This window comes from Narcine bancroftii, chromosome 7 (genome assembly GCF_036971445.1).
Source record: "Narcine bancroftii isolate sNarBan1 chromosome 7, sNarBan1.hap1, whole genome shotgun sequence".
In the NCBI taxonomy this organism is placed as follows: Eukaryota; Metazoa; Chordata; class Chondrichthyes; order Torpediniformes; family Narcinidae; genus Narcine; species Narcine bancroftii.
In genome coordinates this window covers 193,563,991-193,580,478 of record NC_091475.1, presented here as the reverse complement: position 1 = coordinate 193,580,478, position 16,488 = coordinate 193,563,991, and the positions used below count along the sequence as shown (strand labels likewise).

The following is a 16,488-nucleotide window of genomic DNA, read 5'->3' as shown; positions in this document are numbered from 1 at the left end:
AAATTGTTCATTTTAATACAGTTTATCCTTCCTATTAGTGTTAGTGGTAAATCTTTCCAATGCTCTAAATCGTCCTGTAATTTTTTCATTAGTGGATAATAATTGAGTTTATATAGTTGGCCGAGATTTTTATTTATTTGTACACCTAGGTATCTTATTGCTTGCATTTGCCATCTAAATGGTGATTCCTTCTTAAATTTTGAGAAATCCGCATTATTCATAGGCATTGCTTCACTTTTATTTACGTTGATCTTGTAACCCGACACTTCTCCATATTCCTTCAATTTCTTATATAATTCTTTTATTGATAGTTCTGGTTCTGTTAAGTATACTATAACATCATCCGCAAATAAACTAATTTTATATTCCTTGTCTTTTATTTTTATCCCTTTTATATTATTTTCTGTTCTTATCAATTCTGCTAGTGGTTCTATAGCTAACGCAAACAATAAAGGTGATAGTGGGCATCCCTGCCGTGTTGACCTGCTTAAGTTAAATTGCTTTGATACATGTCCATTTACTGTCACTTTCGCTAATGGTCCCTTATATAATGCTTTAATCCAATTAATATACTTCTCCGGTAAACTGAATTTTTGCAATACTTTGAACAAATAATTCCATTCTACTCTGTCAAAGGCCTGCTCTGCGTCTAAAGCAACTGCTACTGTTGGTGCTTTATTCCCTTCTACTGCATGAATTAAGTTAATAAATTTACAAATATTGTCTGTTGTGCGTCTTTTATGATAAATCCAGTTTGGTCTAGATTTACCATTTTCGGTACATACTCTGCTAATCTGTTTGCTAATAGTTTAGCTATTATCTTATAATCTGTGTTAAGTAAAGATATTGGTCTATATGACGCTGGTGTGAGTGGATCTTTCCCTTGCTTTAGTATTACTGTAATTACTGCTGTTTTACATGAATCTGGTAAGCTTTGTGTTTTATCAATCTGGTTGATTACTTCCAGGAGGGGCGGAATTAATAAGTCTTTAAATGTTTTATAGAATTCTATTGGGAATCCATCCACTCCTGGTGTCTTATTATTTGGTAATTTTTTTATTATCTCTTGTATTTCTACTATTCCAAATGGCTGTGTTAATTTATTTTGTTCCTCTATTTGTAGTTTTGGTAGTTCAATTTTAGTTAGAAATTCATCTATTTTCCCTTCTTTCCCTTCGTTTTCAGTTCGGTATAATTGTTCATAGAATTCTCTAAAGTTTTCCTTAATTTCTTTTGGATTATATGTAATTTGTTTGTCTTTTTTCCTTGATGCCAATACCATTTTCTTAGCTTGTTCTGTCTTAAGCTGCCATGCTAGGATTTTGTGCGTTTTTTCACCTAGTTCATAATATTTCTGTTTTGTCTTCATTATATTCTTCTCCACCTTATATGTTTGTAGTGTTTCATATTTTATTTTCTTATCTGCCAATTCTCTTCTTTTAGTTGTATCTTCCTTCATTGCTAATTCTTTTTCTATATTTACTATTTCCCTTTCCAACTGCTCTGTTTCCTGAATATAGTCCTTTTTCATCTTGGTTACATAACTTATTATTTGCCCTCTAATGAATGCTTTCATTGCATCCCATAGTATAAACTTATCTTTCACTGATTTCGTATTTATTTCAAAATACATTTTAATTTGTCTTTCAATAAATTCTCTAAAATCCTGCCTTTTAAGTAACATGGGGTTTAATCTCCATCTATACATTCTTGGAGGGATGTCCTCTAACTTTAATGTCAATATTAAGGGTTAATGGTCCGATAGTATTCTAGCTTTATATTCTGTTTTTCTTACTCTATCTTGCATACGAGCTGATAACAAAAATAGGTCTATTCTTGAGTATGTTTTATGTCTAGCCGAGTAATATGAATATTCCTTTTCCTTTGGGTGTTGTTTCCTCCATATATCCAAAAGTTGCATTTCTTCCATCGATTTAATTATAAATTTAGTTACCTTGTTCTTTCTGTTAATTTTTTTCCCAGTTTTGTCCATATTTGAATCCAAATTCAGGTTGAAATCCCCTCCTATTAATATGTTCCCTTGCGTATCTGCTATCTTCAAAAAGACATCTTGCATAAACTTTTGATCTTCTTCGTTAGGGGAATATACATTGAGTAGATTCCAAAACTCCGAATATATCTGACATTTTATCATTACATATCTCCCTGCTGGATCTATTATTTCCTCTTCTATTTTAAATGGCACATTTTTACTAATTAATATAGCTACTCCTCTTGCTTTTGAATTATACGATGCTGCTGTTACATGTCCTACCCAATCTCTCTTTAATTTCTCGTGCTCCAATTCAGTTAAATGTGTTTCTTGCACAAATGCTATATCAATTTTTTATTTTGTCAGTAAATTTAGCAGTTTCTTCCTTTTAATTTGGTTATGTATTCCATTAATATTTAAAGTCATATAGTTCAACGTAGCCATTTTATACTTTGTTTATCTTCCTTTTCCGTTTCTCCATCATTACCTTTCCTTCTTATCCATTTCTGTTTTCTTGTTTTGAACCCTTTATAAGACAACATTCCTAAAACATCAAACATTTTCCTTATTCTCCTATTTAAAACTTCTTTAGCCCCAATCTCCCCTTCCCCTCCTGAGTTGTCCTTTATCCCTTGTCGGACAACCACATCTCCCCTCTCCATTTGGATTTGCGAATTCACTCGCAAGCGTCAGCTGATTTTGCAGTGACCGTAACTCCTCCCCACCCAGCCCCCCCCAGAAAAGATTTCACTTTTCATATGTAACAAAGGTCACTCTTTTAATTCCCTCCTTATTCCCTCTATTCCATTTCCTTCCCTTATTAATTCTTGTCTATACTCTCTATATTTTCCTCTAAATACGGATACATTTATGTATGCACACTATACATATACACACATATACCTCTTTACCCACATACATATAAATCGTGGTCATTTTTACTCTTATTACATGTCTTCATCTCTCTGTTTATTTTGTAGTTGTTCTGCAAATTTCCTTGCTTCCTCTGGATCCGAGAATAGTTTTTTTCCATAAGATCGTTTTCGCTGTATTGAACTCCTTCCACTTCTTCAGGAGTTCAAAACTTATGTGTCTTTTTAGTTCGCAGTCTTTTGTACTCTCGTTACACGTCTTCATCTCTCAGTCTATTTTGTAATTGTTCTGCAAATTTTCGTGCTTCCTCTGGATCCGAGAATAGTCTGTTTTGCTGTCCTGGAATAAATATTTTCAATACCGCTGGATGCTTTAGTATAAATTTATACCCTTTCTTCCATAAAATCGCCTTTGCTGTATTGAACTCCTTTCTCTTCTTCAGGAGTTCAAAACTTATATCTGGATAAATGAAGATTTTTCGCCCTTTGTACTCCAGTGGCTTGTTGTCCTTTCTTACTTTTTCCATTGTTTTCTCCAGTACCTTTTCTCTTGTAGTATATCTTAGGAATTTTACTAAAATAGATCTTGGCTTTTGTTGTGGTTGTGGTTTAAAGGCCAATGCTCTATGTGCCCTTTCTATTTCCATTTCTTGCTGTAGTTCTGGACATCCTAGGATCCTAGGGATCCAATCTTTTATAAACTCTATCATATTCTTGCCTTCTTCATCTTCCTTAAGGCCCACTATCTTTATGTTATTTCTTCTGTTATAATTTTCCATTATATCTATTTTCTGAGCTAACAGCTCTTTTGTCTCTTTAACTTTTTTATTAGATTCCTCTAATTTCTTTTTTAAGTCCTCTACCTCCATTTCTACTGCTGCTTCTCGTTCTTCCACCTTGTCCATTCTTTTTCCCATTTCTGATAAGGTGATATCTATTTTATTCATTTTCTCTTCTGTATTGTTTATTCTTCTTCTTAAATCATTAAATTCTTGCGCTTGCCATTCTTTAAATGACTCCATGTATTCTTTAATAAGAGAAAGTATATCCTTTGTCTTGCCTTTCCCTTCTTCTTCTATTTCACTGTACTCTTCCTCTTCTTCTTCCTCTGGGTTGGCCATCTGTTGTTTCTTTGTTGTCCTTTTCTTCTCTTCTTTCTTGTTTTCGTTGTCTTCTATGTTCTCCTCTTGCTGCTGCTGTTCTGTAGCTGTCATTGCCGGCTGTGGAGATCGACTCCCCAGCTGGTCACCCCTCCCATCGGTGTGTTTTTTTGCATGCGCGGTTGCGCACTTTTACTCGGCTCAGCGAGCCATTTTTGTAGTCCACTTTCTACCGACCTGAGGGAGCGGGTTTCCCTCTCCACCGCGGGCCTCTTCGAATAGGTAAGGCCTTCTTCTTCTTCCGTTGTCTTCTCTTCCTCTCTTCTTACCGTTGGTTTCGATTTTTCTTTTTTCGTCGCCATCTTCTTTCCACCTTACTTTAATTTTTACTCACTTTACTTTAATTTTTATTTTTGTGCCTTTGTGTTTTCCTTTGTTTTTTCCGACTTTTCTGGAGAGGGCTGGAGTTCACCATCCGGCCACTACTCCATCATGTGACTCCTGAAAAGTTACAGGTTGATGATATTTTTTTCATTGAAACTGGAAAAAGTTAGGCACTTAGGTTTCAAGATGTAGAGAGGGAATCAAAGTGAAGATTCGTGGCAAATTTTTACAGAAGAGAACTTGAGTATAAATCAGCGATTTTCATCCTGGGAGTAACTGGAATAAAGACAGAGGAAATAAGGAAAAAGAATCCTTACAGGAGTTTAGAGAGGGAAGATTTGGTCTCGGTAGCATCTGTTTCCAGGAAGAGGCCTTCCATTCTAGGACATTTGAAGTGTCCTTCTTTTTCAGAAAATATGATCTCCCCTCTTCTGTCATAACTCAACCCTCATCTGCATCTCCTCTATTTCCCATACATCTACCATGGCTGTATTGTAGTGCAATATGTTTCCTTTCCTCTGTATAAATTGATCTCTCTCTCTCTCTCTCTCTCTAACTCTGCTCTTCGTTCTGTGTGGATTAACTCACTGGACTGCTTGGAAAATTAACTTTCTCACTTTACCTTGGTATATATGACAACAGACTTTAAATGCAGGTTAATAATTCATTTAACAAATAGACTGCAAATCTCAGAAACTGTCAAAAATTAATCAGACACAAAAACATTTTTTCGCTTTTTTTTGACCTGAAATGTTAACCGCTTCTTCTTTCACAGGTGCTTCCTGACATGCTGAGTATTTCCAACAATTGCAGTTATTTTTGATTTTCATTTAATGTATAAAAAAACCTTCCTCTTTCTAAAAAAAAGTTAGATTTAGTTTTAAATGAATATTTTTGCAACTCTTAGTATCAATGTTATACCAAAGCATAATACGTTACATTTCGAGAAGTAGGAGATTAGGATCCATATTAACGCTTTGGACTCCATGTCCCAGTTTTCCAGGACTGGTTTTATACCCAATTACATACTGTACTTTAATACTAGAAAGGTTTACCCATGGATCCAGACCGGAGTATATACTGTATGACAAAATGTTAAAAATGGCCAAAGGTTTAAGTACTCTTTTTAAACTCAGCACTTCTAAAATTTACCCTATTTCCAAGATTGAGGTAAGATAATCTGACTGTTTAGGTCTAAGGCTGATAACCATAATATTGGTTCTCTCATTTTTCAGGTGCTACCATAACCTTCAAGGCTTTCCCAACATAATCTTCTTTAGCTTTATATAAAATCTGACAATTAACAAAAAATAAATTAAATTGAAGATATTTCAAAACTCATTTGCCTTATTATTAAACTAATTTCAGAAATAAAAATATTAAAGATGCAATTACAGATAGTCTCCAACTTACAACCTATGCGACTTATGACCATCTGTAATGCAACCGAAAAAAATATTGTATAAATTTTTAAAATTAAAAAGAAAAAATATACTGGTGTGTAAATATGATTATGCTTGGCATTGGAAAGGAATAACCTCAGTCTAATTACAATAACATTTAAAAAAAAGCCTTTGCTTTTGGCCGAGAAGATGCCAAATGGTGCTGGGTCCAAGTCTTCAGCATTGGGTACAGCCGTGGTTAATGACGGCGTCTCTATTCTCAAAATTGGGTACTGTGCCATCTGCATCGAAGGAGTCACCTCACCTACCCAAGTGCGCTCGGTGCAGGAACCACGGTTACGTGCCAGCTTGGGGAGGGGCCAGCAGTTCCTGGGCAGGAGCTAGGGTAACTCGGGTTCCTGGGCAGGAGCGGGGATCTTGGGCTCCTGGGCAGGAACGGGGACCTCAGACTCTACAACCGTAAAATATCTGGGTGGTCGGGAACCGGTAGCAGTGAGGTGTCGGGACCGGCGGCAGCAGTGGGGAGGTGTTGGGGACCAAAGTCAGCAATGGAGATTATGCTTAGCCATTGGAAAGGAATAACCTCAGACTAATGTGAGCCCAATCCTGAATGGGAATGGCTACTTATACAGCCGTCTATGCTTGCAAATGGCTTTACATTAGGGAAATGGACGCACGATAAAACGGATACAGTAACTTTCTGACTTGCGTCCATTTCGAGATACGACCAGTTGGTCAGAACGAAACTCAGATGTACGTCGGGGAGTACATGTACAAGTAAATATCTATGTACTGGAGTACTGATGTTCAATGGCATAGAATAATGAAACACAGGTGCTCTTTCATGCCATGCTGCTCTGGTGGAAGTGGGAAAGCCCATGTTCAGTGCCTCAGAGAAAATACCAGACCTGCATATCGTTCAAAGAAGAACTAGTGTACAGCCAGTTATTCTTTTCTGTCCAGAAGATGTATTTCTGATGAGGGCTGAACCATGTAAGAGACTCGGGCAGCAGAAAATTAGAGATTTAATTGCTTTAAGCAAACAGAATTTACTAAACCATGAGATACTCACCTAAACTAAATTCCAAAATAGGTTCATCTGGATCCTGGCTGTTGGCTAGAAAAGACAGATATGCCAGTAAATTAGTACTTCAGAATATGGCAAATCAACAAGGTAAATATATCCAGAGGCTGCAATGTTCAAAATAATCACATACACCAGGTATCATCTATTATCAAGGATAACTGAATTATGAATGCAATTTGTAATCAAAATGATGCACAAGACTCAATGGCAACAAAGCAACATTAAATTAGTGCTTGATTCATGCCTTTGATCCATTTCTACTTTCCATTAGTGTGCAAGATTTGCGTAGCATCAACCAGACTTTTATGAGAATTCATGAAGAATTTTACCAAAGATCATACAGGAAAGGGTAAAATCAACAAATAAGAGAGGCAGATGTATGGAGTTGAATTAAATTTGGAAAAATAATTTCTTCTTTGGCTGGCTTCGCGGACGAAGATTTATGGAGGGGGGTAAATGTCCACGTCAGCTGCAGACTCGTTTGTGGCTGACAAGTCCGATGCGGGACAGGCAGACACGGTTGCAGCGGTTGCAGGGGAAAATTGGTTGGTTGGGGTTGGGTGTTGGGTTTTTCCTCCTTTGCCTTTTGTCAGTGAGGTGAGATCAGTGAGGAAAAATAATTATTGTCCTGTTATTTACATTGTTAATTTTATCATACCACATCCTAATTAAAACTGCATCAAACAATAAACAGAAAGAGCCACAGTTAAGTACATTTGATGAATGGGTTATCATGGTAGTTCTGAACAAACCAATCTAGATCACTCAGGTTTCATTCCTGTTTTTTTATTATTAAATCTCCTTTTGAACCACAGAGTTATTGTTTAGTGACCATTACCCTTGCTGAAAACTGAAGTCAAGACAAATAAAAATGGGTACTTTTGCACAGAGAAACACAGTTTTCTTTTAGAAAGGGGAAAAAAAATGAAGTGATCTGATGAAAACAGATAAAGGGTAAATCTAAATATTATAAATGCAGGAGTAAAGGAAATAATATAAAAATAGAACGTGACGACATTATTTAGTAGTTTTCTGGCCAGTCATCTAGCCTCAATTTTTCACATTTAATAATGAAAACATGAAAGGCACGATAGGTTAAATTTGCTGATAACACGAGAGGCAGGAAAATTAGTTAAAAAAGACAAATAGAGTATGATCTGGCAAAATGTCCAATTTGGGTAGAAAAATTAATAAACCATAAATAAATAGAGATTGCAGAATGATTTGCAGGAAGCTAGCATGTGCAGTTAATAATTAAGAAAGCTAACAGAGTGTTATGAATGACCAGAGGCATTGAAACCAAAAGTGTTATCCCGGGCCACATGTGGAATAGTCCGAACTGTTTAGGTCTCCTTATTTATGGAAGGATGTAATGTGCCAGGAGCAGTTCAAAAAAGGTATACTAGTCTAATACTTGGAACGGATGGGTGATTTTATGAAGAACCACAAGATCCATGATTAACCCTCCAACGATTAAATTAAATATGTATAAATTCAGGCCAGCATGGAAGGAGGCAACATTTTTGAACATTGGAATTCAATAGTAATGAGTAAGGGGAATATCAATTGCACTAATTTGAATAATCATGTACAAATGATGAAAGAACAATTAAGATAAATATTGGTTTAGGTCAGATGACATTCTATTGAAGTTCACATCAGTAAAATTCACCATTCAGTTCTAGATGTGATGAGTATCCCATAAAGAAAATGGCGCCAGCCAATGGTGGAATTATTGGATCATTTAACAGTTGAATTCTCGATTCTTTTTCATAACTGCAACACAAGTTACCTTTGAAACCAAGGTTTCAGCTCATAATGCCAACTATCTATTGCCTTCCATGGATGTTGAGTGACCCACCAGGTTCTTCCAGCATTTTGTGTGTTGCTGCAATGGTTTTCAATTGATTGATTGGAATAGTGAATTGAGGAAATTAAATCTGGGTTTTTAATTTGTCTAAATTTTATCTGCGACTTTAAAAAAAATCAAGCTCAAGGCAATAAGTTACAGAATTCCACAATAAAACTCACCTGATAAAGATAAACTTAGCATATCTGATGAGAGATCAAAGGTTGAAGCTCGTTGCATGGTCCTGGCTTTACAGTGCCGAGGACTTTGCTCATTTGTTGACATTTTTTCATGAGTAATACCTTTTTTCTTTCTTTCTGGTAGCCTTTCACTTTCTTCCAAAGCTCAAATTGAAGTTTCCTTAAAAACATAACCAGAGAATGTGTTAAAAAATTTGGAATTTTCAATCAAAATCAGGCTACACAGAGTGAAAGATACATCTCTAAGACTTTCATTATCTGGTTCCTTTGGTATCTGCTTTCTGAAGAGTGCCTACATAAATAATGTTTGAGCATCACTTTTCAAAAGTCTGCCATATCCAACATATTGATGCAATGCAAAAGCTCCACACACCCTGCATCTCCTTGAGTCTACAGCAACATGGATCTCCACAACAGTGAAGATTCTGGAGATGATAACCATTATATTAGAAACTCTGAATGCATAAAAAGAACACAACTATAAAGTAAAATGATCTTCCAGAAGGAAACTTCTAAGTTACAAATCACATTGAAAGGAGAATGATGCAGCCCATCAATTTTGATGCAGTTATTTTGAAAGGTATCCAATTAATCCCATACCTCTGTTCTTTCCCAATAAGACATACGAGCATATATAGGCTATTCAACTCAGGAGTTTCCCCACCATTTAATCATGAGTGGATCCATTTTCTCACTCAGCTCCACTGCCCAGCCTTCTCCCCACAACCCTTGATGCCCTGGCTATTCAATAACCTATCAATCTCTGATTAAATCCATCTAATGACCTGGCCTCCATAACTTCCTGTGGCAACAAATTCCATATATTTACCATCCCCAGGCTGAAGAAATTCCTACACATTTTTGTTCTAAGCAGACACCCTTCAATCCTGAAGTTGTTCCCTCTGATCCTAGACTCTCCCACCATGGGAAACAACCTTTCTACATCTATTCGGTCCATGCCTTTCAACATTCAAAATGTTTCAATGAGGTTCCTCCCCGCCCCCCCCCCCCCAACCAATTCTCCTAAATTCTATCAAATAAAGGCCAAGAGCTGTCAAACCTTCTTCATATGATAACTCTTTAATTCCCAGAATCATCCTAGTGAACCTCGTTTGAACCCTCTCCAACTTCAGCACATCTTTTCTTAACCGAGGAGCCCAAAAACTGCTCACAATTCTCCAAATGAGGTCTCACCAATGCCTTATAAAGCCTCCACATCACATCCCTGCTCCAATATTCTATTCCTCTCGAAATGAAGGCCAGCATTGCATTTGCCTTCTTCACTACCATCTCAACATGCAAGTTTACCTTCAGGCTGTTCTGCACGAGGACTCCCGTATAGACCTGAAAATATTTTATTTTCAGTTACATGTGTGGTTCACAATACCACCTTAACATGGTGAATTCCAGATTATAACTTGCTGTGTTTATACAAAACAATCTTACAATTCCATTTACATTTTAAATCTCTTAAATTAGAAATTCTATTACCTGTAGAAATATTTCCAGTTTATTTTATTTTTTATTTATTTTCTTCTAAACATTTAACTGATAGGCATTTTGGTGTAACAACAGAGGAACAATTAACCAAATTACAATCTGCCAGAAATAATTACTTAACTGAGTTAATAGCAAAATTAACTGAGTTAATTTCAAGATTGCTTTATTTTTATGTAATAGTACAGAACACACAATATTAAACAAAACAGAAGTTGTCCTATTTCCAGAATGAAATCTGAACAGCAATTGGAGTTAATCAAGAGCGTCTACAGATGCTGAGGTGCATTTAAACAATAGAAGTACAATAAACAAATGTATTTGACAAAGGGCTCAGGCCCAAAATGCTGGTCAGAATCAGAATTTTACTGTCAGGAAACGTCATGAAATTTAGTGTTTTGAAGCAACATCAATAATGCAAATATTAACATTAAAACCGTCGGACAACATGACTATAAAAATTTTTTTTAAATAGTTCACGAAAAGTAAGGCCGTGTCTTTGGTTCATTGATTATTCAGGAATCTGATGGTGGGGGGGGAGAGCTGTCTTTGTGCCTCTGAGTGCTCGTCTTTAGGCTCCCATTTCTTTTTCCCAATGGTAGCAGAGCGAAGAGAAAGTGGTCTGGGTGGTGGGGGTCTTTGAGGATAGAGACTGTTTTTTTAAGATACTGCCTTATATAGATGTCCTCGATGGAGTGAAGTCTGGTGCCTATGATGTCCCAGGCTGAGTTAACAACACTCTGGAGTTTATTCTTGTTCTGAGAATTGGCAACTCCATACCAGGCAGTGATGCAACCAGCCAGAATCTCTCCATGGTACACCCATTGAAGTTTACGAGAGTATTCAGTGACATACTGAATCTCCTCAGACACCTCACGAAGTTTAGCTGCTGATGAGCTTTCTTTGTGATTGCATCAACATGGAGGTTCCAGGACAGATCCTTTGAGATGTTAACACCCAGGAATTTGAAGTTCTTGATCCTCTCCATGACTGAGTCCTCAATGAGAACAGGGTCTTGTCCCCCTGACTTCCTCATGAAGTCCACAATCATCTCCTTGGTTTTGCAAGGTTGATGGCGTGACACCTCTCAACGAGCTGATCTATCTCCCTCCTGCACACTTCCTCATTGCCATTTGTGATTCTGCCGCCAACTGTGGTGTCATCGGCAAACTTGTAGATAGCATTGGAATAGTGCCTGGCTGTAGTCTTGGGTATACAATGAGTAGAGCAATGGGCTAAGCATCCTCGAGTGATAATCAGTGTTGATAATCAGTGAGGAGGAGACGTTGCTTCCAACCGTACTGGCTGTGATCTTCCAAAGAGAAAGTCAAGGATCCAGTTGCTCAGTGGGTACAGAGGCCTAGAGTTTGTAGCTTTTTAACCACCACAGAGAGAATAATGTAGTCAATAAAGAGCAGCCATATGTATAAATTGCTGTTAACCTTTACTTCCTATGGATGCTGTCAAACCTGCTGAGTTTCTCTGAGCAGCAATTCTAGCTTCCATTATGGTTACAATCAAGGGCACATTTTTTTTGGACAGAGGAAGAGAGGTTGATAATATCTTTTAACATGATCAGTGAGAAGCAATGGCAGAGGAGCTGGGTTTTTGTTTATTTTCTTTTTCAGGAAAGCATAGAAACCATGAATTAGGAGGGTTGGGAAGCTTGTTAAGTCTGGGAAAGGATAATAAAAGCAATATTGACAAATAAGTTAATTAGGAACGATGACTATTCTCTTATATATTCTGAAAGGAGCAATATAAACAAGTTTTTAAAACAAAGAGTTTTTGAAATAAGGCACCGAAAAGAGTTGGGGAGAAATAACTTTTGTTATATTTCCACATCAATAACTCTGGCAAAATTCTAATGTAATTCAATGTTAAACAATATTATGAGCTTCATATTAAACTATGATTGCAATCACATTTTGCGGTAAATAACCAACATTGAAATCCATTAATAAAATAGATTAAAATAAATAGGTGTTGCTATAACCACTCACTGGTAATTTGCATTCTCTTTATCCTGGGCACCGATGCCAGAATAGAGGCCTATAAGTAGGAAAACTCATTGTACCTTGGAATTTTAGTACTCGATATCTTGGGATGCAGATCATTACATGAGAAACACAAGAACTGCAGAGGTTGGAATTTTGATGGAACATTGAGAAGCCTTTCCTTATGTTGGGCATTACATATAGTTTATTTAAATGTTTTTAAAATACATACCCATGAATGGCAGCACTTGAGGAGCAAGATGCAAGTTCACACCAGTAAATAGCCACACCACAAATCTAGCCAGTCTTCACCAAACAGAGTCCAAAGAGAAAGGAAACATCAGATACAATAGGCTTTTCACATGCATCAAATGTCCTTTTATAGACCACTGGGAGACCTGGTAGAGAAAATAATTGCAATAAAGAGAACATCCAATGAACCACTAGAAATTTGACTTATCAAAAGGTCGGACATCGATAGACCATCAGTTTTGAGTTAGCTAATTTAATACAAGTTTAAAGAGAAAAAAAGGAGCAAATAGTTTGCATCCTCCATCTCTTGCACATAACTTCCTTGAAAATCACAATTCTAATGCATTTTTATCAAGTGTTATACCAATGCACATCTCCTACACCACTTGCAATAACTTGATTGACAAAAAAAATCAGGAATTTCATGGCACTTTATCCAAAAATAAATTACTGAAATTGATTTCCTTTCAAAAGCAACCTCCCCAAAGAAAAACACATTAAGATAGTGAACTCCTGCCAATAATTTTGCCAAATTAATTTGGTTTTAGGAAAGGTCAAGCAGCAAATCTGTATTGACATAATGATGTTCGAGGTTTTGGGCCGAGTCCCTGTATGAGGGCTGGGAGTGTAGAGGAAGTGAAGTGAAGGGACTAGAGCTGACAAACGATAGGTGGCTCCAGATAAGGATGGAGTCAGGTAGGGTAGAGGAGCAGAGTGAGCAACATAGGCTGAGGTGATAGATGCAACAAAGGCCCACAGATTATGAAATATGGTAAGAAAGGAAGGTAATGAGTAGAAGCAGCTTAGGATGGATGATGGACAAATGGGAACAAAAAGGGAGGGGATAGGGTAACATATGGGATGTGCATCAGTGATGGAACCTGGTAAGCAAGGCAAAAAAAGTAATTAAATGGGAGCTGGGGTAAAAGGAGTGGCAAAAAGAAGGGGGTGTGAGAGAAGACTAAGATACAAAAAAAAAGGTACTGTGAAAATAGAGACATCAATGTTCATATCAGTGAGTTGTGGACTACCCAAGTGCTGTTCCTTGAGCTTAAATATGGCCTCACTCTGGCACAGGGGTGGCCAGGGACAGACAGGTCAGTGGAGGGATGTGGAGAGAAGTTGATCTGCACTTGGTCTTGTGAATTGCCAATGTAGGATGCCACAGAGAAGAACACCAAAGGTCACACGTGCGTGTTAATTTTTGCCATTCTTGGAAAATGGTGGTGAGGGACAAGGTGTATGGAGAGGTGACCCACTCCTACGATTGCAGTGGTATCTGGGGAGGAAAAGGGAAGAATGGGAAAGGAGGAGCAAACCAGTAAATATCACAGAGAAAGTGGCCACGAAAGAAAGCGGAAGACGTGACTGCTTGTGGGATCATGATACAGCTGGTGGTCACAACAGAGATTGAAGGGCTGGATGCAAAAGACCAAAGAAATTCCTACTTCTGGTCTGTCTCAGAAGAGGTGAGATGTGAACAGAGTCAAGGAAATGGAGAGGAGGTGAGGGCACCATAAACCATAGTAGTGGGAAAGCCAAACTATACCCCGTCCACCCCCCCCCACCCCCAAATAAAGGAGGCAATTTAAGATGTTGTAAGTGAAAAGCCTTATCTTAAAAACAGGTAACAGAAAACACTGGTGTTTGCCCATCTCAATGCCAGCTTCTTTGGGAAAAGCCACTCAAAATGCAGAAACCCCAAACTACTCCCTATCAATTAACATATTTTTCCAATATCTTTTGCCACTAATCTCTAATGATGTCCAGCACCATAGCTGGATCTGGCCAAATTTTCCATTCCTTCTGCTAGGGAGAAAGCAAAATATTTTTCAGATCCCAGACTTGTTATAAGGATGTAGTCTGTCAGGATGGAGAGTAAGAACGTTCAATTCTCAAAAAAAAACCCTTCATTTAATATTTTTACTTTAATTTTTTTTCCCCCAATGGCTTTAATTAATTCTTTAACTCTGACAACTTTGACACTTAGCAAATGTGGGGACCAAGTGATGTATATGAACAACTTGGATGCAAATATAGGAGGTAAACTTGGCAAGTTTGCAGATGACACAAATGTTGGTGACGTTGTGGATAGCAAAGAAGATTGCCTAAGGCTACAACAAGATATAGATCACAAGATCTCTAGATAAAGGAACAGAAGCAGGCCACTAGGCCCATCGAGTCTGAGATGGAAAGTTTGTTGGAATATTGGGAGATGGAACTTAATCCCAACAAGCATGACGTGACATATTTTGGGAAGTCAAATACATATTGTAAATACATGGCTGCTGAGGAATTTTAACTAATAGGACCTTTGGATTCAAGTCCATAGAGTTCAAAAAAAGGTAACAGAGGCAGATACTGCATAGAGCGTGCATGCCTTCAAAGATATGACATAGAATATTAAAGTTGGAGCATTATGATGCAACTTCACAAAATACTGGTTAGGTTGGACTTGTAGCATTTTAAGCAATATTGTTCTGGTTGGAATACTTAAGGGAGGAAGTGTTTATGCTGTAGGGAATGCCAAGCAGATTCCAAAGGATGCCGTCTTGATCAGAAGACTTCACTTATTGAAGAAAATGAAGAAGCTGGGTTTGTTTTCCCTGGAGAGAAGATGTCTGAGAGGTGACTCGACAGAGATCATGGCAAAGTTATAAGAGGCATAGAGTAGATGGTCACAATCTTTCTAGCCCAATAGTAGAGGGCAACAATCTTGTCCCCAGGGCAAGAGTACCATAAACAAAAAGGTGTAGGTTTCAAGAATGAAGAAGAATTGTAAAAGGGTATTTGGGAAAGATTAATGTTTTTAAAAAGCAGCAATTAATAATCTAGATCATTACATTTCCAGAGGTTTAAGAGACAGCTACACACACTCACTTAAATATGCAAGGCAGAGAAAGATATAGACTTGCTGTGGGTAAATGGGTCAGTGTGGATGTAGTGGGCCAAAAGACCCATTTATGTGCTCTACAACTCCATAATAGATAACAAGAAAAAAAGAGATCCTCTCGGCATCCATTTTATTAACACTATTCTTCAGAGATTCACCCAAATCATCCTTTCAGTGCTTTTACATGGTATGTATCAGTGGTTTTCAAACTGTCCCCCCAAATTATATTCTACCTTTGGTAATCCTTATGCCATAAGTGCTCTGTAATTACTAAGGGATTGCTTAAAGTGGTATGTGGGAGGAAAGAAAAAGTTTGAAAACCACTGTTTTAATCATACCTCATTGACTCGTTATGTGCATGGTTACATAATTCCAAAGGAAATGGGCCAATGACAATTTTTCTCAAGCAAATTATTTCAGTAACAATTAGGTCTAGAGCAATGGTTCTCAACCTTCCTTCCCACTCACATAACATCTTAAGCAATCCCTTAATAATCAGAGAGCACTTATGCCATAGGAATTGCTTATGGCGTTATGAGAGTTTTTTGGGGGGGGGGGGGCAGTTTGAAAACCACTGGTCTATATCAATCATGATTTATTCCCCATTCATTACCCTTCAGCACAAGATTCCTCATTCATTTTCCTAAATTGTGTTTCTTGTGTTTAAATGCCAAAGTTAACATACTGCCAGAATCTACTTTATTAATTACCTTCCTAATCTTAACATCATTAATTAGGTCACTTGAAAATATTGTTATCTTGGGAAAAGGCTATATTTTATGATAATGAGATTTCATTAAAATAACTATTTTTGAAATAACTTAGCAATCAGCAACAATGTAGAAATATTAATAGCAAAAAAAATTGAACAGCAAATTGAAAAATTATAAAGTTAATGTGTTCCATTTCCAAAGATACCAACTAATTTTGTTCCTTTATCAGGCCAGAATAGTCTGGTTGC

The 16,488-nt window shown here is 37.2% G+C and overlaps 1 protein-coding gene across 7 annotated transcripts in view; it reads right to left on the bottom strand.

Annotated features, from left to right (window-relative positions):
* LOC138739556 (inositol polyphosphate-4-phosphatase type I A) overlaps window positions 1-16,488 on the bottom strand; it is a 239,744-nt gene that overhangs the window by 95,394 nt on the left and 127,862 nt on the right. For 5 of the 7 annotated variants that reach the window (XM_069891866.1, XM_069891873.1, XM_069891870.1 and 2 more), the window contains 3 exons: window positions 12,615-12,780; window positions 8,871-9,048; window positions 6,825-6,869 (listed from right to left, as the gene is read on the bottom strand). In XM_069891866.1, coding sequence (XP_069747967.1) covers window positions 6,825-6,869; window positions 8,871-8,973 — 148 coding nt within the window. In that variant the 5' untranslated portion in view covers window positions 8,974-9,048; window positions 12,615-12,780. The remainder of the gene's footprint in view (window positions 1-6,824; window positions 6,870-8,870; window positions 9,049-12,614; window positions 12,781-16,488) is intronic. The other 2 variants (XM_069891869.1, XM_069891871.1) reach the window with 1 other exon arrangement.